The sequence below is a fragment of the Brassica napus genome, chromosome A8 (assembly GCF_020379485.1).
Source record: "Brassica napus cultivar Da-Ae chromosome A8, Da-Ae, whole genome shotgun sequence".
Classification (NCBI taxonomy): Eukaryota; Viridiplantae; Streptophyta; class Magnoliopsida; order Brassicales; family Brassicaceae; genus Brassica; species Brassica napus.
In genome coordinates, this window is record NC_063441.1 from 10,567,559 (window position 1) to 10,587,668 (window position 20,110).

At 38.0% G+C, this 20,110-nt stretch overlaps 3 protein-coding genes across 8 annotated transcripts; 2 read left to right on the top strand and 1 right to left on the bottom strand.

Annotated features, from left to right (window-relative positions):
• The first annotated feature begins 2,170 nt into the window (after positions 1 to 2,170).
• On the top strand, positions 2,171 to 9,019 carry LOC106360660 (lysine-specific histone demethylase 1 homolog 3). 5 transcript variants are annotated; one of them, XM_013800296.3, is made up of 10 exons: positions 2,171 to 2,318; positions 2,530 to 2,643; positions 2,728 to 3,897; positions 4,266 to 4,401; positions 4,548 to 6,767; positions 6,870 to 6,963; positions 7,125 to 7,462; positions 7,603 to 8,316; positions 8,429 to 8,503; positions 8,645 to 9,019. In XM_013800296.3, exons 3-10 carry the CDS (start codon positions 2,777 to 2,779, stop codon positions 8,708 to 8,710), a joined length of 4,764 nt encoding a protein of 1,587 aa, XP_013655750.2. In that variant the 5' UTR covers positions 2,171 to 2,318; positions 2,530 to 2,643; positions 2,728 to 2,776; the 3' UTR covers positions 8,711 to 9,019. The 5 variants fall into 5 exon arrangements, with proteins under 5 accessions (XP_013655750.2, XP_013655752.2, XP_013655753.2 ...); XM_013800298.3 differs by having other exon boundaries at positions 2,879 to 3,897; XM_013800297.3 differs by having other exon boundaries at positions 2,245 to 2,318; positions 2,430 to 2,643.
• Positions 9,020 to 10,471: 1,452 nt separating this feature from the next.
• LOC106360656 (SNF1-related protein kinase regulatory subunit beta-2) lies at positions 10,472 to 12,251 on the top strand. Of its 2 annotated transcripts, XM_013800289.3 has the most exons (5): positions 10,472 to 10,531; positions 10,627 to 10,999; positions 11,114 to 11,289; positions 11,368 to 11,530; positions 11,660 to 12,251. In XM_013800289.3, the coding sequence occupies exons 2-5, from the start codon at positions 10,787 to 10,789 to the stop codon at positions 11,984 to 11,986; spliced, it is 879 nt and encodes a 292-aa protein (XP_013655743.1). In that variant the 5' UTR covers positions 10,472 to 10,531; positions 10,627 to 10,786; the 3' UTR covers positions 11,987 to 12,251. The 2 variants fall into 2 exon arrangements, with proteins under 2 accessions (XP_013655743.1, XP_048594619.1); XM_048738662.1 differs by lacking the exon at positions 10,472 to 10,531 and having other exon boundaries at positions 10,616 to 10,999.
• A 152-nt stretch (positions 12,252 to 12,403) lies between these two features.
• Positions 12,404 to 15,549, bottom strand: LOC106360654 (oligopeptide transporter 3). Its single transcript, XM_013800287.3, has 5 exons — positions 15,018 to 15,549; positions 14,690 to 14,787; positions 14,032 to 14,601; positions 13,691 to 13,946; positions 12,404 to 13,433 (listed from the first exon to the last, which is right to left on the bottom strand). The coding sequence occupies exons 1-5, from the start codon at positions 15,501 to 15,503 to the stop codon at positions 12,636 to 12,638; spliced, it is 2,208 nt and encodes a 735-aa protein (XP_013655741.1). The 5' UTR covers positions 15,504 to 15,549; the 3' UTR covers positions 12,404 to 12,635.
• Between the last annotated feature and the right edge of the window lie 4,561 nt (positions 15,550 to 20,110).

Genomic DNA, 20,110 nt, shown 5'->3' on the forward strand with positions numbered 1-20,110 from the left:
ACATTTTTATTTAAAAATAATAATATGTAAACATACAACATAAAAAATGAAAAAACTATATTAAACATATGTAAGATTACCATTTTTCACTAAAAAAAGACGTCTTATCTCCATAATGTAACATTACTATTTTGTAAAAAAAAACATTATATATAATTTTGAAAATAATAAATAATATGTAAACATACAACATAAAAAAGGAAAATACTATATTAAACATATGTAAGATTACCATTTTACACTATAAAAAATGGCTTATCTCCATAATGTAACATTACCATTTTATAAAAAAATAAAAAAAACATAAATATAACTATTTGACTATTTGTCCAAGTTCTTCTATTAAATATTACCGTTTTACATTAAAAATGGAAAAATACATTAAGACTTAAAATATAAAATATAGATATTAACTAAATATAAAGTATAAGAAAGAGAAATACTCAATATATAGAAAAATAAATAATAATTAAATATTATAAATATATTAATATACGAATTATATATACAATAATAAGTAAATGTACCACATTAAACAAAAAAAATAAAAATGTATAGTTTTACATCAAGAAATTCCCTATAAAACTCATTATTCCATCAACATCAACCTCACACTATCAAGGAAAACTTCAAAGCACTCAAGCAAAAAAATGGTTCCACCATCAACTCTTGCCGTCCCAAAAACCTTTAATGACTTTGAAGGAGATTTTTTATAACAACGAACTTTTTGTTAGGTGGATTCATTGTTGGAAAACCCGCAACTTCCAAAAGCCAAACTTATTCATGGGAATTGAATTGCTTTTCATAGACTCAAAGGTATTCTTACAAATTTAAATTAATCTAATCCATAATTTTATTGTTAATATTCATACTAACTCTTTCATGATCAAACCATTACAGTTAATAACCATTCAAGCGTTTATCCCGAAACACTTCCTTTCTCGCCGAATCAGGTATTGGTTCATGTTGGTTTAATATTGTTTTTGGTTTATTAACCGGTTTAGGATGGTCCTATTGTAAATATAATTTATGTTAGTTTAGCATATATTATGCTTAAAATAACTTAAATTAAATAATAGTAATATTATGCTTAAAATACAATTTTAGAGAGTTTTCAAATATAGTTTACAAAACATTATAGGTGATGAATTTAATTTATTAAATTTGTTTATTACTTAAAACTAATCTTTTTTTAAAACATACTGAGTTATAAATATCAATGATGGATTGGTGAGTATAACATGAAGACAAAAATATAAATATTTGATTTTCAAGATAAGAAATTCAGCTTTTATTCAGTTACTCAATATATAATATCTTAAATTATTTTTTAAAAAATATACATAATTTATATATATATATATATATATTAATCTTCCAAACTTAAACTATTATATTATATATGAATAATGTTTTTAAATAAAAATAATTTCTGATTTAAAAATAAAATAAAAACAACAAATGGTATTTTCAAATAATAGATGTAATTTACATTATACTATCATTTAATAAGTATTAGATACGTTTTGATATATCATTATTTTCTATTTCCAGAAAACAATAAATTGTTAAACATCAATATCATCTAGGTTAAGTATACGAACAACACAAATTCAAACATCACAAAAAAATATTTACATAAACATTATAATACAATGATTTAATCAGAAAATACAATTAAAAAAACAATATTCAAAAGAATAGTTATATACTTAATATTTAAAAATCAAAGATATTTTTGCTAAAATTGTACTTACCTAGCTAAAGAGATCGACCATCTTTTTACGGATCGATCGATCGATTGTTGAGCATGTGGTGATCCGAAAATACTCTGCAGTTTGATTAAATATCTAAAACATTTATTCCAACACTCAACAGATAGTTTTGCTACATATGATAACTAGATAGCCAACAAAATTCCAAAACAATATTTAAATTGTAAAAAATATGTTAATTTAATGTGTTAAAATTTAAAAATAAATTTTAATTATGACATGCATCTTAACATTTATATAAATATATATCATAACCTAAATATAAATAATTTAACAACTTAAATTAAAAAAAAAAAAAATCCCGGGCGTAGCCCGGATTAATCCCTAGTCTCTTAAAAATTTAAGAATTTAACTATTTGCCAATAAAATCTCTTTTTGTCAATCTCATACATAACTCATAAGAATCATGGAAACGCGGCGTTTTAAAGCGTGCCGTATCGTTGTATTCCGAAATTAGATATCACCATCTTCGTTTTGGGTTTTGAAACATTGAAGAAGCGTGCGTGCGTGGCTTCTGAGGAGGATCTATCTTAGAGACCAAAGGTAAAGGGCACTTCCTCCCTCTACTGCTTTCGATTTCGTTTTCATTATCAATCTCCTTGAAAAACCCTAAATCCATTTTTGAACCCCCAAATTTGTGCTCTTCGCCGGCAGATCTCCCATTATCTATCTCCGGCGTTCGTTTCTGTTTCATGTATTTGCTTCCCCCCAATCGTCTCCTCCGTTGCTCAGTTTTGTACTCTCTGGTTTCTAGGTTTCCAGCTCACTCTGCTAGAAAACCCTAAAAATTGAGGCTGCGCATCTTAATCAGAGGAAACTTGATTGATTGATTGATTGTTATCTTACTCTCGTCTACCGTCTTGTTAAGGTTAGCTGGTGCTTTTTTTTGTGTATTGGTCGATTTGGAAGGGGGCTTTTTGTGTGACATACGTTGTTGATTTTTTTTGCTTAGGGAAAAGTTTTGTTAGTTCAGATTCTAGAGTCTTTAGTTGGGGATTAATATGGATGGGAAGGGGAAGAGATGTGGTTCCAAGAAAGAATCTAAGGTTTTTGATTTCGAAGATGATGCTGATGATGATGAACCTATCGGATCTCTCTTGAAGGTTATGAAGCACAAAACTGCTACTAAGAGTAAAGTTGAGACTGAGACTACTGGTAAACAGATGAAGAAACTGACTCATGTACGCAAGGATTCTGAGGATATGGATGACACCTTAGCCAGTTTTAGGAAGAGATTGAAGGGTCACAAGAAAAGGGTTAGGAATGACAAGGATGTTCCTCCGGTTGATACTGTGACTTTGATCCCAAGCCCTGATATGGCTGACGATGCATCTGAGCTTGGCAGGGAAGGTACTGTCAACAGAAAGAGCTTGGATGATATCTATAAAAGCAAGGTTAAATCGAGTACAAGATCAGTGATATTAGAGAAGGAAGCAGATGCAGATGATAAATCCAAGAGACCGCTGCCAAATGTCGATGTTTATCCTCCTGTTGATAGAAAAGATGTTTCAGTTCTTTCTCCTGATCACCACATACACCTGGGAGAGCCAGAATCCGAGTCTGGTCATTTCCGAGAGGAAAAAATTGTTATGTGTGAGTGTGGGATCCAATTTAATTTTGAGGACCGTTCCCTTGAGTCTAACTCTGAGGTTGCGATCTGTCAGAAGTGCAAGCGTTCTTCACACCGTGATGCTTCTAACGGAGGTGGTATCCAAGTTAATGCTCTCAAAGATGGAACTGCTGAAGCTTCCCCGGTTTCAGTAACTCCCTATGAAGATGAAGATTTCCGAGGTGATGCAGTTTCATTACCTAATTCTGGGAAGCCATCCACCTTGCAACGTCCAGAGCGCATTGCTAGAAAGCGTAAGCATGAAAACATGGTGTATGGAGAAGATATGAATTGGGAGAATGAGCAAGGCTTTCTGGATTGTCAAAGTGACAAGTCCTTTAAAGGAAGCGACAAGTGTGATTTCGGTCCATTTATTTCCAAGGAAATTGAGATTGGTAGAGCAGCTGCGGTGGCAGCTGGCCTTAAAGCCCAGTCGGTTAGTCCGGTGGAGAAGACTATACTTAAAGAGGTATTGAAGCGCAAAGGGAGCCATCAGGAGTACCTACGTTGCAGGTTAGTTTCCTTTCCTCGGCTGTTATGGATTCAGATACATGGCTTTGGTTTTCTTAGCTTGTATAAAATGTATTTTTCTTAAGGTCCAGGAGAAGGGTGTACCTTAAGATACTGTACCTTGAGATGTCTAATCCCATTTTTAACTTCTTCATTTGTTGGAAACCGTGAATGCATGCTGTACTGTTTGACAGGCCTATTAGTGAGATTCAAGGATTTTCAAGTTTTTTTATGTCCATTTATTTTCAACAATTTTACTTGGAACAGTTCTGTCTTTCAAACTTGGATAATTTTTGCGTTTCGTTTGTCCTCTTGGAGACTTCCTTAACACTTCTTTATATATATCATAACTGATATTAGTTGTGATACAGGAATTCTATCTTAGGTCTGTGGAGTAAAAATGTCAGCCGAATATTACCTGTCACCGAGTGTGTTGTTGGCCTTTCCGAGAGTGAATTTCCTTCAGCTTACCTTATCAGAGAGGTCTATAAGTTTCTTGATCAGAGAGTAAGTCTGTGCTCTTCTATCCTGTCTCCTTTTAGTTTTCTCTGTGTTTGATTGTTTCGTAAGTTTGTTTTTAACTTGTATGCACTATTAAAAAGAGAATGAGTGTTGGTTTCTCATAGTCCGCATGTGATGGTGTTTTTTTGCAGGGATATATAAATACTGGGGTTTCATCCGTGAGGGGAAAAGGGGGCCCTTCGATTAATCATGATGATGATCTTTCTCAGGGGAAAAAGCTTGAAGAAAGTTATATGGCTTCTGTTGCATATTCTGAAGGAGATACTTTTATCTTTGGTCAGGTCAAAGCCGTTGAATCGACTAGCGAGGGTAAGAACTGTGCTCTCCAAAATGATGAAACAGAAATTGTAGGATGTGCGACCTCAGCAATGTTGGGATCTACCAGCAAGGCATGCGAGGCAAGCATTATTGAAGATTGCAAACATTCTGTCAGCATAAATGGTTTACCACCAGATGCTAATGCACCCAAGGTCGAAAAGTGTCCGGAAACAGTTTCAGTACCGAAGACTGCTTTGTCTAGCACACCATCCTCTGCAAATTGTAATCAAATTAGCGGAAGAGACTGTGTTCAGTGTGAGGTTGAAGATGAGAAAAAAGTAATAGTAATCGGAGCCGGTCCCGCTGGATTAACAGCAGCACGTCATTTACAGCGCCAAGGTTTTTCTGTCACAGTTCTTGAGGCAAGAAGTAGAGTAGGTGGTCGTGTATTTACAGACCGATCCTCTCTTTCAGTTCCTGTGGATCTGGGGGCCAGCATAATTACAGGAATTGAGGCTGATGTGCCATCTGAAAGAATGCCAGATCCATCAGCATTGGTCTGTAACCAGTTAGGTCTGGAGTTGAGTGTTTTGCATGGATTCTGTCCCCTTTATGATACTGTAACAGGGGAAAAGGTTCCTCCAGAATTAGATGATGCTTTACAAGGAGAGTTCAACAGTCTGATTGATGATATGGATTTGCTTGTTGAGGAGATAGGCAAGGATAGAGCAAATAAAATGTCGCTCGAGGATGGTCTAGAATATGGCCTCCAGCGGCTGAGGATGCCACATGAGAAGGTGAACATTGAAAGATTCGGGATTGGCAATTCAATAAATGGTTCATTCTCAAGAACAGGCATCACTGGTACCTTTAAGCATGATGGAAGGTTAAAAAAGGATTTTTTGAATCCTTTGGAGCGAAGAGTTATGAATTGGCATTTTGCTCATACAGAGTATGGTTGTGCTGCTGTCCTCAAGGAAGTTTCGCTTTCTAACTGGAATCAAGATGAGTTTTATGGCGGGTTTGGAGGGCCACATGCTATGATTAAAGGTGGTTATAGCAGAGTTGCTGAGTCGCTTGCTGAAGGACTTGATATTCGCTTGAACAATGTAGTTTCTGAGGTATCTTATACCTCTGATGTCTCCGCCATGCATAACAACAAGCATAAAGTCATAGTTAGTACATCAAATGGTGGTGAGTATCTTGGAGATGCTGTTCTGGTTACTGTTCCTCTTGGGTGCTTGAAAGCAGAAACCATTAAGTTTTCACCACCCTTGCCGGACTGGAAATATTCATCAATCAAACAACTTGGTTTTGGAGTTCTAAATAAAGTTGTGTTGGAGTTCTCAAAGGTATTTTGGGATGATAGCTTGGATTATTTTGGGGCAACGGCTGAGGAAACCGATCAAAGAGGTGAATGCTTTATGTTTTGGAATGTCAAAAAAACTGTTGGTGCTCCTGTTCTGATAGCTTTGGTGGTTGGGAAGGCTGCGGTTGACTATAAAGACAAGAGTAAGTCTGAGCATGTGAATCATGCAATGATGGTTCTTCGGAAGCTTTTTGGTGGGGATCTGGTGCCTGATCCTGTTGCTTCGGTAGTTACTGACTGGGGCGCTGATCCTTACAGTTATGGTGCCTACTCATATGTTGCTATTGGTGCCTCTGGTGAAGATTATGATGTACTGGGAAGGCCTGTTCAGAATTGTTTGTTCTTTGCTGGTGAGGCAACATGCAAAGAGCATCCTGACACTGTTGGTGGCGCAATGATGACTGGAGTCCGGGAAGCTGTGCGTATAATCGATATATTAAGAAGTGGAAATGATTATACAGCCGAAATAGAAACACTAGAAAAGGCGCAGAGGAAATCTGTATCTATAAGGGATGAAGTCAGCGACCTAATAAAGAGACTTGAAGTTGTTGAGCTGTCTAATGTGTTGGCTAGACACTCATTGCTTCGGAACATGTTCTTCTCTGCCAAAACAACTGTTGGGCGTTTGCATCTAGCCAAGGAGTTGCTTAACCTACCTGGTGAAACCTTGAAATCCTTTGCTGGTACAAAAGAAGGGCTTACAGTGCTGAACTCTTGGATCCTGGTAAGCTTAGTGGGATTTTGCCTTTAGCAAAGCAAAGAAAACAGCTTTCTTTTGCTTTTATGTTTGCTCCATAGATTTTTGCTTATTATATTTCTCTAATAGGATTCGATGGGGAAGAATGGAACCCAGCTTTTACGTCATTGTGTACATATTCTTGTTCGAGTTACGAGTGATCTCTTTGCCGTGAGGCTCTCAGGTATTTGGTTATTTTCTTTTAAGTACAATTTCTGTCTCATATACCACATGGAATTGGTTCTGTCTTAAGATTCAATATCACGTGCAAGCAGTTTTGTGATTATATTCCGGTTATTAATTTTTATTTTCTCTAAGTTGCTTACTTTCCGCTTGTTGATGCAGGCATTGGAAAGACTGTGAAAGAAAAGGTTTGTGCACACACGAGCCGTGATATCCGTGCCATTGCAAGTCAGCTTGTTAATGTGTGGTTGGAACTTTACCGGAAAGAAAAAGCTAATAGGGAAATGAAATCATTGAGACGAACAAACCCTACAAATATCTCTAGAATAAGAAGAAAGCAGAATAGTGAGGATGCAGACAGTAAGGGAAATCTTAGCAATGGCAACGATACGACAACAGATGGAGAGATTGAGGACAACCAGCTACCTATGTCTGAGGAAGAAAAGGCTGTGTTTGCTACAGCTGAGGCTGCTCGTGTAGCAGCTGAAGCAGCTGCAAAGGCAAGTTTTTTTTATCTTCGAATGAGTGATATGCATTGATTGATGATTGCTGAATGTGTTTATTTTAGTGTTTTCTTTTCCCTCTTAAATTGACCTTTCTTTATTTGCTAACAAATAAATTTGACGTTTCTGTCTTGCAGGCATTTTCTGAGGCCTATCAAAGTACTTCATTGCAGCTTCCTAAGATTCCCTCGTTCCATAAATTTGCCAGGCGAGAGCAGTATGCAAAAATGGACGAATCTGATTTTAAGAAAAAGTTTCCAGGCAACGTCTTAGGAAGACAAGATTGTATGTCAGAGATAGACTCTAGGAACTGCAAAGTTCGGGACTGGTATGATTTCCCTGCCTCCTGTCTTGACCCTGACAGTTCAAGGGTTCAGGTCGACAATTGTTCACAGCGTAGCCATTCGAATGAACTTGGATCTCATTCAAAGTTCAGAGAATGTTCTAGAGAGAGTGGGGCTGCGGAAACCAGTGTTTTTACCGGGGCATGGGTTGATACTGGCGGTAGTAGCGATGGTGTCAAGGATTACAATGCAATAGATAGATGGCAATCTCAAGCTGCTGCTGCTGATCCTGAATTTTTCAACCGTGCCTTGCATATGAAGGATGAAGAAGGTTCGATGGCATGTTCGACGGGTCCTCCTAGTTGGAAGCATGACCAACCCGCGAATGAAGGTTCTATGTCACAGGTTACAGTGAATAAAGAGCCACGTAAAAGTCATATCAGGGGTGCAGATCGGTTGAAACAGGGGGTTGTAGATTTTGTTGCATCGTTGCTTATGACCCCATATAGAGCAAAGAAAATTGATAGAGATGTATACAAGTCAATAATGAAGAAGACAGCAACAAAGGTTTGTGACTTTTGTGGTTTTCTACTCTTCAAAATTCTTCAATTAGTATACTGCGATTCTTTTTTCTCTACGAAGCTAGAAAAAGGCTTCTGAAACTCTTGCGATTTATCAGGTAATGCAGCAAACAACAGACGCGGAGAAAGCCATGGCTGTTCCCCAATTCCTTGACTCAAAGCGGAAAAACAAGGTTTGTAAAAAGCTTCCAACGTTTCAGAGTTAAATATTTGCCAAAAATATTGTCTTTAGATTCCTCGTTTAAGTAAATATCACTAAATAGTTGCATTTTTCGAATTGATTGTCACTGCATTTGATTAAAATATTTATGCAGATTCGTGACTTTGTGGACAAACAAGTTGACAAGTACATTGCGATGGCTAAAGTTGCAAAACCTTGATGGCCATTTTGATCGACAGTAATGGCCAATAGTACTTGAGTTGGTGGTATCTGCTAAAGGATGGCAAAGCCCCTTCGCATAAACAACATATCATTGCTCATTTATCAAGAAACTTTTTCAAAGAAGCAGATGCTCTCGGATGATAAATGTTTTTCAACTCATGCTGATTGTTTTTAGTTTTGTATAGAGCTTACGATTTAGTGTTAACCCCCATTAGTCAATTTTTTCCTTCAGGTATCTCTGAATACATTTCTTGAGATTCATATATCATTTCCAGAACCCAAGAGAAAAAGCGTTTCATTTTTTTTACTGTTTAGTGTGATATTATGTTCTGGTTTGCTTATACTAGCAGCAGCCATACTTTGGTTAGCTCTTTTCCCTATCTGCGATTCCACAGTTGCAGGTCTATCACTCTCACGCTTGCAGGTAAAGATGGACATTTCAGAAACTGGATTAGTTCAGCTTAAAAGCAATTTAGGATTGTGATCTTCTTCTGGTGTCTTTAGACTTGCAAGCCGTTTGTGGAAGAGGAACTGCATCTGAGGCAGGTTCTTTGCTTTGTGTGTGTAATTTGGTCAGCATATTCTTAGACTTGTTAGTAATGTGGTTGAGAGTTTGATGCTGGCTTTTGCAGGTGAGGAAACATAAACTTGGCTTTAACCCACCCATATTGGTGAGAGATGAAAAATCTTTCTAGATGCCTTGGTTCAAGAAGCATTCTGCTTGTTGATGACAGGTACATATTTGCTTAGGTGTTTTATTAGATCGCATTTAATATGAGCTTCATTGCATTGATTCAGTTGTGATCGTAGGCGTTTATTTATGAGTTCAATGGGAGTAGCATATGCCATGTTAGTCTAAATTACAGCGACTAATAGTAATTTGCTTGTACGGTGTTTATTGTTATAGGCAGAGCTGTTTTGAGTTGGCAGAGAGACATGGGGCTCTAAAGCAGAGCGATCATGTATATAGTCAGTAGTATTCAAATTTCAGAGTTGCAGTGTCTTTCACAACTTAACGTGACAGAGAATTTGAAATCTCCTTTAGGCCTTGGCTGGTTTCTTATATTTTAGTATAGGTGACGGCAATGTTGATTTCAATTTTTAATTGTAGAATCCCTTTTCTTTTCTGTTTTTCCTTTTATTACATTTTGAAAAAAATATTGGATAATATGATAATTTCAGACTAACCCCCATCACTCATCAAGTCATCAGCTACATAAACTGAGGTTTTATCATGGGCGATATATGGAGGCCGCTTTATATAAGAAAAAGAATATCCCATTATTCAACTTTATGATTGTTTGAATAAAAACCCTTTGCATCCTTTTGATTCGATCACAAATCCCACTTGCACTCTCCATACCTGAGACATGAATTATTATTTGTGTTCCATCATCTATGTGAAACTAGTTGAAGGGTAGAAAACACTAGACATAAACCAAAGCAGAAGTTTGGTCTCCTTGTTGCTACCTGGCTATATCAAGCCAAGGTAATGGGCCTCTTGGCCAAATTACCACACAAAAAAAAAAACATTGATTGTGAAATTGGTTCAAAGTTTACATCTTGTTTCCCCCCTGAAACATAACAAAGGAGCGAGTTAATGAACTGAAAACATATTTTGGTAAGTTTCACCAAATGCCCGTCTACTGAAATGTGGGATGTATAGGGGGTAATTAGGGACCAAATAAAATTATAGGATAATAAATGCAATAAACAAAACCTATTAGAGGAAAGAAAAGTAAGTGGAGAAAGATGGAAAGAGAGTGTGTATGGAACAATTGATCGATGAATGACAAAACAACAACAACAAAAGAAAAATGTGTGTTTCGATATTTTATGAGTTGAAATCAAAGATTAAGCATTTTTTTATATATTTCTTTAATAATTTTTTATTAATAGTTTGTGATCTCTCAGGAAGGAAGGAAGGGGAAGCCACTCTCTCTCTCAATTACTCCGTCCCTCTTTGATCAATCTCTCTACGTAAAAAGCACGAACCTTTAAACCCGGTCCTGTTCTGTCCGCACAAAGCATTAAGATTACCCTCCTTTTGTCCGTATCCTCTCTCTCTCTCTCTATGGGCAACGTGAACGCGAGAGACGAAGCGAACAGTGTCCACAACAACAACAACGCATCTCCACTGGAAGACAACGACGGTGAGATTCACTCTCGCCATCATCATCAACCCATGTCTTCCGACACGGCTCCTCCTCCTCCTCCTGAGCTCATGGGCCAATCTCCTCCTCAATCCCCTCGCGCCACTCAATCTCCTCTCATGTTTGCTCCTCAGGTTCCCAGATTCAACTTTCCCCTTAAACACACAGATCTGAAATAAATTAATTAATTAATTAATTAATAAAGATTGGATTTAAAAGAAAGTTTGTATCTTTCTTTCCTTTTAAAGGTACCGGTGCTTCCTCTTCAAAGACCAGATGAAATCCACATCCCAAACCCTTCGTGGATGCAGGCCCCTTCCTACGAAGAGGCTTGTAACGAGCAAGGCATCCCCACCATGATCACTTGGTGCCATGGAGGCAAGGAGATTGCTGTTGAAGGGTCTTGGGATAATTGGAAGACAAGGTCCTTACCCTTTTTTTTTAGAGTTTTTATTTGTCTTTTTTCAAATCTCTCATTGTTGTTTCTGTTTGTTTGTATCAGAAGTCGGCTTCAGAGATCTGGGAAAGACTTCACTATAATGAAAGTCTTGCCTTCAGGTGTGTATGAGTACAGGTTCATTGTTGATGGACAGTGGAGGCACGCCCCTGAGCTCCCTCTAGCTCGTGACGACGCTGGCAACACTTTCAACCTTTTGGACCTCCAGGTAACCTCACTTCGAAACCTTTAGGGTGTGAGAGAGAAAGGCTATTTGAGGTGTTTAGGGAATGCAATGGAGATATCATCTATGTTGATAGGAGAGATATGGTTTTGTTTGTGTGTTGGTTGTGTGCAGGACTATGTACCAGAAGACATTGAAAGCATATCTGGTTTTGAGCCGCCGCAATCACCAGAGGCTAGTTACAGCAGCTTGCTTCTAGGCGCTGAGGACTACTCCAAAGAACCCCCTCTGGTTCCGCCGCACCTGCAGATGACACTGCTGAACTTGCCTCCAGCTAGCCCTGACATTCCATCTCCTTTGCCGAGACCTCAGCACGTCATTCTCAACCATCTTTACATGCAGAAAGGCAAAAGCGGTCCATCTGTGGTCGCCCTTGGTTCCACTCACCGCTTTCTGGCTAAGTATGTAACTGTGGTGCTCTACAAGTCCCTCCAGAGGTGAGAAGATGATGATATAGTGCCCAGTTCCCATTAGCATGTGGAAACTCAGACATGCTTAGTATCTAACTCATGGAGAATGGGTGTGTGAGGCTATAGGATATGAGAAGAAGAAGAAGAGATTATCATCACAGGCAAAAGTGTTTTTCCCTCTCAATAAGCTCGAATTTTGTTGTCTTTTAAAGTTGTCAATAAGGTTTTAAGCAACATAATGAAAGATGCATTATTCAGTCATGTGTATCTTTTGATTTCAAGACTTTTTATCATCTCTTCTCCTTTCTTAGATTAATTTAGAACAACAAAAAAAAATGAAACTTGTAAAACCAGCAAATCTCTTTTTTCGGTTTTGTATTGTGGCTTTCAAGTTTTCACAAATTATTATTGTTTGGCTTTCAAAAAAGCAAAAGATGATACAAGCAAGGATCAAATTATTATTGTTTGGCTTTCAAATTTATAAATGATCATATGCGTCTCAAAAAGCAAAATACTAGCAAGTATCAATGGAACTAGTACTTTGTAATCTCATATTATAAATCCAAAAAGCAGAGTTTATTGCATTCTGATGGCCACTATCTAGCAGTAGAAAAGGCTGTACAGAAAGAAGCAATAATAGGAACATGTTTGCATAACATGTTTTGAATCTAATACTCAATTTAGAAAACAGGACAGCCTTTGGCTATGATTCCAGGAGCCGTTGGGCAGGAGGCAAGAGGGCAGTGGTCTACTTCAGTGCCCCACCATTTGAGGTCATGTCCAGCATTCTGCAGTGCAAAGAACAAGAGCACTCCCATGAATGCAGTCCCTGCGTCCAGCGCTGCAGAGAGCACGTAGTTATACTTCTGCCACCATCTCTTGTGGTAATTGAACACAAAGTAGTTGAAGATGGTTCCTGTGACCAGCCAGCTAGCAATGTTGGTTGGTGTCGCTGGAGGCATCCCTGCAAACCCGTAGGAGATTACAGGAATGTTGATGAGAGGAATCCACTTCTTGTCAGGGAAGATCTTGCTCATGGCCCACACAGGAACAGGCAAGACAGCTCCGATGAGGAAGAGCCAGACAAGGTTACGGTACATGCCTCCTGCTCCAAACAGCCGTTTTGGTCCTATCAATCCCCAAATAACCGAAGCATCAAAGGTGACTCTGTACTTGGGGCAAGTCCAGGGGCTATTGGGGTGATCTCCTTCAATGTCGCATATGTCTTGAATGCTCTCAAGCATCCACCAGGCCACTCCCAAGTTCACCACACCAGCAACCACAGTGCCAACAAGCTGAGCCGTGTACATGCACCGCGGTGGGATCTTCATGTAATGGCCAAGCTTAAGGTCTGCCAAGAAGGAGAGAGCATGGACTGTGCTGATTCTTCCATAAATCTTGAAAATCAAGTTTGCAATAGGCTTTCCAGGCAGGATGTAACCAATAATAAACTGCCCTATTATATCATACCCTGGTTGCTGCAATTTAACACAAAATATATAAGCATGCAATGTGTAAATTGAAACCAAAAATATACATTAAATCATTATTTATAATGCATCATTTTCTACAATTTTCAGCAACTTTTAACCAAAAAAAATTTAATAAACTCAATTAATCTTTTTGAAGTTTACAATTTCTTTATAAAAACATTTTAAAAATTCTTTTTTTTGTGAAATATTCTTTTTAATTACAACTGAGCAGAGGGAGTAGTATAAAACTAGTAAACAAAAACCTGGTTTGTAGTAGCTTGAATGACACCAATAGGGAGAGTGACAATAAAAGCCATTGCAAAAGCAAAGAGCATTCCCCACCACGGAAGCTGCACTGACTCCTTCCACACAAAAGACATGAGGAGAGACAATGCTACACTTCCAACCAGCAACACATAAAACCACCACTCTGGCACTTGTTTGTATCTTTGCATCAGTTTCCCATGTATGTCCAGCTTCACCGTCTTCACTGCAGACCAAGTCTGCCTCCATATGTCCCTGCATAAACAAAACACACCAAACTGATTCATTCACATTCTCTCTTTTTGTTTCACTCAAGAGACAACAAAACAAACTAACTAACCTGCCGTTGAACAATGCTACATGAGTTAGCGTTGCAGTGAACCTCGCAAAACCAGACCCAATAGAGAGCGCGAAAAGAGGGCTGAGGTAAAGCTTCCCGTAGTTGTTATAAGCATTGATGTCAAGATCGAACCGCGGTGTCAAGATCTTGGTTGTGTCATACTTCTGGCCAGCGGAAGTGAAGAGCTGGTTGGAGAAAATGGGGAACTTTCTAGCATCGAAAGTGTCGAACTTCCAGTAACAAACAGGAACTATGATGTAAATGAACATGATGAAACCAACACCAACGTTGAGGATAGAGGACCAAGGAGCCACCAAGGGGCTGCCGTGGTAAGCAGAGATACCAGCCCAGTCAAGAGTGAAGGCTCCAACTCCAAGGCCATGGTACCCTGACCCAACTTGCTGAGCCGTGATGCTATTAGGCCAAGCCCAACACACCCATGAGAAGAAAGTCAAGATTGGGAATAGGTAGCCTGGAAGTGCATAGTAGAGGAAGCTAGCACCAAGCGCCACAAGAAAGAACTGCATCCTCGTCAAGCCTTTTGACTTGTGCTCCTTCTCGTGCAACGCCCTGAAACAAAAAGCGTTCAGCTACTTTTTTTTTTTTTTTTTGCGTTTGTCAGTAAAAACAGCGTTTCAGTTGAGATAAGATTACAAACCTGAAAAGAGAGACTTGAGCAAGGTTGGATGGCCACCACATGTCAACAGGATCAACAAGATACCTCCTCAAGATTCCAGCCCATCCATAACCCAAAATCTACACACACCCATTCATCAATATCAATATTCGAAAAATCACTAGGCAGTGGTTAGACGTGGATTATAGTTTAGGCGGACGTCTAGACAGATTTTTTGAACGCTTAGACTAATTAAAAAAAATGTTAAAAATTATTTCCTTCATATCCATTTAACCGAGTTTTAGAGCATTGATCAAATTCAACAATCTTTCCACGAATCTATGAAATCTCAAGAGGGAGAGAGAGGTACCTGAGTGGTTAAGACAATGAAGAGACCACAGATGAAGCTAAGACTCTGCTTGTAATAAGCCTTCATGACAGTGATGGCTCCAATGGAGTAAGCATCACCACCACCGTAAGCAACACCACAATTAGCAAAGATGGTGATAATAACATGCTCCTTGATGTTGAAAGGACCAGGGTTGAGGCTCCACTCCCACCCCATAAGCCTGTGAGAAGTGGTGGGGAGAGTCCGAGCCATGAACTTGCCGATGGGCAAGACGGCGATTTGCATAAGAATCGCGGAGATGGTGAGCGGCTGCGTGCGGTAAGTGAAGAACGTGTTGAGGAAGATGAGGAGGACGCAAGAGGACAGACCCAAGAACCAAGCTCTGAATGTCATCACCGGTAGAGTTGGGTCGTCGGTCTCAGGGACCACGAGTGCCACTTCCTCCACCGGACAGCGCTCGTGCTCGACGTGGCCATTGTTATCGTTGCTAGCTTTTTCTGCGTCCATGTCTTTTACAGAGAGAGGTACCAGACAAAGTTGCGTCTGTCTTGTTTATATAACCAAAGGACAGAGACATGGAACGACTGGTAATAAGTGAGAAGTCGAAATTACGGTCTTGCCCCTTCTTTCTTTACGTTAGTTTATCCACGTGTGCTCTTTAGGCTTCACGGATACCCTTGGTGAAATCTTTGTCGATCAATTTAATAATTAGAGTAATTACATTATTTTGTAATAATTGTTAGAGATTGTTTTTTGTAACAGATTTTTTGTATTTATTTCCAAATTTTTGCTATATTATATGAGTGAAAATATATATTTGGATTTTATGTTGATATTTTTGCTAAAATATAAAAATAATTCTAGATATCTCGCTATTATTAAAAAATTGTTTCATTTTCTATAACTGGATAAATCTTTTACTAGTCTGTCAAATTCAAACATTAATTTGCTACCAAAAATAAATAATGGTGTTATGTTAAGTTCAAATAATAATTTGCTACCAAAAAAAACACACATTGGGAGGTTGTAAATGGCTGCTTACCATATTTTTCCACGCGTGTGAGTCGAGCGTGTTGTTAGAGGGTCGACACACTCATTTCTCTGTCTAGTTATAAGCTTGTCTCGTGTGGGGCCCGTTTCGACACTCGACTGGGACCTTACGCTTCACGTACCCCAACGCCGTGAGAACTTACCGTCCAGAGATACGCAGGGAGAAGGGAACGGCCGTTAGTGCTCTGACGGACGTCGCGCCTCGTGAGTGTGTGAAGCTCGTGGTCTGCGCAGAACAAAACTGAATCCACGTGGCCACCATGCTTACGTAGTTTTGACAGAGTGGCAGTGACAGGTGGACAAGAGTGAATTGGTTGCGGTCCTTTGAATATGCTTTTGACCTTTTTAGCACTTTCTAAATTCTAATGAATGGTTTGTCCTTGAAGACTTAAGAGAGTCAATGAAACAATGAAGAAGCGACGGCAAATAACATTATTGTGTTCTTAGTTAAATAAAAATGTTAAATCTATTCTTAGTTGTCCCAACAAAAAGAAGCTATTCTTAAAAAGGGTGGTACAAAGATTAATAAAATATACAAATGTTAGTATAATATACTACTTTCTAACTTGGATTAGAGCAACAAGTCTTTTTTTTTTTTGTCATCTATGAATTGCATTTAACGAAATATGAAGTACGATTTGTTACAAACCATGATAGAAGAAAAAACTGCCCACCCTACTGGACAGTCTTTTGAGCTTTAGTCTACCCACAAAAAACCATACAGAAACCACAATCTCACAGGAACCAAACCCGGCAGAAACCAACACCAGACTGAAGCAGACATGGAGCCAAAACCACTAACACCACATCTGCAACGAGCCTCCAGCGACCAAGAGAGACCAAGGCACAAGGTGGAACCTTGAAACACACAGAGGGGACAACAACTAAAAGGATCAGTAGTTCATACACGCGGACCCTCGTGTACCCATACTCCACCATCTACAAGCAAAAGGATGGTCACGTCCTCGCAAGAGATGAGCTGAAAATCAAAACTACTAATTCGTTTTAATACCTCACTCCGCAAACCAGTCACAGAGAAGAAGCAGCTAGGCGTTGTTTGGAGGTTGACTCTGGCGAATATGCTCAAATCGGTGTAGCTAGGCGTTGACACGCGTTGATCCGCGTAAGACTGCTTAATTCCCGCGTTAACCGCCTAATTCCCGCGTAGACCGCCTAAGTTTTTTTCCGTCCGTGTAAAGTTGAAACACGGTTGATTATTTTTTACTCATTATTGACAGATTTTATGTATATATTCATTACTAGATAAGTATAATTAGCTATCAAACACAAAACAAACACATAATTACTGCATTACGGATTTTTTTCGTACCAAACAGACCATAATCTAAATGTTCAACAGATAAAAAAAGAGGTCGTTTAAAATTATATAATTATGTCTAAGAACATGTGTCATCATGTTTAAAATTAGCTAAATATATTATAAATATATTAAATTGTATTTAAAACTAGACCCCGCGTAATTTCCGAATACTTTCCGATTTTTTGGTAACTCGCTAGGCTCGGGATTACCACCCAACTAGCACTTAGCGTAGTTCCGAAATTATCTAATAATCATGAATGAATCTGTATCGATGCTGGCAACACTGAGATGAGAACAACCTAACCGTGAAAACGGTAAGAGAGTAATAAAAACGAGGTGCTGCTACAGAGTGGTGGAATGCCGCGCTCTAGACGGCGAAAGTCCAAAACTGAAAGCATCACTAGTTTATGATCTGACCCGAATAACATGGTGTACGTGGAATCCCAAATAATCCGGTCTTTTAGAAGCTATATTAGTTAAGCTTCCGTCTAGATATTCTTGATCTCAGAAAGTAAATTTTAAATAATATATATTTCAAAACTTGTATGAACATGAATAACATGCATGATTCTCTCTGATGGATTAAATAGGAGGATTGAGATCATTATCAAATATGTATGCTTTAACTGCTTGGTGAGACTTGAGAATCTAGCGGATAACCAAACAAATGTCAAGCTCTTTGATCGCTAAAGGCATATATGTTTGTTTCTTTCTTTCTGTTTCAAGGAATATAATTAGGAAATGACATGCTACGAGAGTAGGTTGTAGAGACCACCTCACCAACTTGGTAAATAAGATTCTTGAGTAGTTTTGATCTTTGAAGCAATGAATTTAGATTTGAGAGTGACACATCACAGAATCCCCACACTATATTCTTTTCTTTTTCATCCACATAAAACGACACTTCCTTATTGTTAAATCTCCCTTTATTCCCTTTCCTTGAACCTAAAAAGCCCACTTCTCTGCTCTCCCTTTACCTTATTATTACATAAAATCGATACTATATACATTATAGACGACGAAAAAAAATATATGTATATATATATACATTATAGACTTGTATTTCATGCAGGGCTGGTTTTAGACTTAGTCGAATGAAACCCTCAAATATATATTTTTTTGCTAAAATTTGGAAAGTAAGGTTCAGGGGGTCATTGAAGGAAATTGAACCCCGATAGATGTGGGTTCATTAGTCTACAATCCAACCTAAGGTTGTATTACTTCCAAATTATCAAAAGAATTTGTTTTGTTAACATTATTAACCTAAGAACATTTATTGTCTGCTAAATCTTAGATCGGGTCTTGAGTTCACGAACAGTAAATCACAGAGTAATAAATTAACCACCACAAATCTACAGCAATCATTTCATTTGGACCTTTCATACATTTTTCGTAAAGGCAAAAAGCGACCGAGGCATTACCATGCGGGCCTGGCTTGATTCTGCATCGACCAAAACGAACTCCTTCCATTCCATTCATCTTTTCATTCTCTCTAGTGCTTGTCATTCTCAGACCAACTTCGCATATTTACTATATAGTTATAGATACTTAGATGATCTTTTGAGTTTTAAGATGCTATCCCCACGATTAAATGTTGTTTGGCCTGATTGGTGACACAGCAACAGCTTAAGCTTTTCTGTTGTTGTGAGAGATGGTGGTATATAGTACTTAGATATATAGTAAGAAGTAAGATAACGACAAATTGACAATATAAAACTTCTGTACAACCAGACCAGTATATACCAGGCATCAACTTCGTACCGTCTATCTTTACCATTATTTTCTTACTGCATCATCGAACAAATATTCGTGATTTAACATTACGAATCAAACCCGTTACCTGTGAAGGATAGAAACAGGATACTTGTACCAGAGCCACACAAATTAGAATGATATATATCTTCACAATCACATCAAAATGGACAGAATCCTATCAAAGTCATCGTGACTTTTTGAGTTGCAATTTGGACCCACCAGCTTTCCAATCTAATTGTTAATTTTTCTCTTGGGGTTGAACTTTCAGCAGAGACGACACTTTGCTTTGTATCTTTCTGTGTGTCTCTCTCAATATGTAAATATTCTTGTCGATCCATTTTACCTAAACGACACCTGAAACATAACATTCTTTAGATCTATATTATATGACATAATTGATATTATACAGGGCATTGCAATTAAAAACGTATACACTAACTAAACAGCTAAAAACGTCTAGTGATTAAACAGTTCAAATATCAGCAGATTGTAGATAGGCACACCACCACAAATGAAGAAGCAGATATAGGAATTTGGAAGTTGACTAAAGAGATCACGGGTTGTGGTATAAGGTGCATCATAACTAGCATAGCCACATGTTTCATCCCCATGGTCTTCAATGGAAAACAACACAACAGTTAGAAAATGTATCGTCTTTTCATGAATTTATATCCACCTCTCTGATATATTTTTCCGGATCTCTAGTATAAACTCCTACAAACACATAAATAAAACGAGTTTTTTTTTTTGTTATATAGATACGAAAGAGTAGCCATGGGCTGATAGGTACGTTTATCCAGAACAAAAAAGAAGCGAATAGAAAACTTTGTTCGGTTTGAATTTAGATACCATGATTTATGTGAATAGTTTATGTATCTCTAAAACTAAAAAAACTAAAACCGAATTGGAAATGAATGGATATCCAAATATCTAAAATATAATCCATATAACAAAAATAAATTTTATTCAATTTAATTTTAGTTATAAT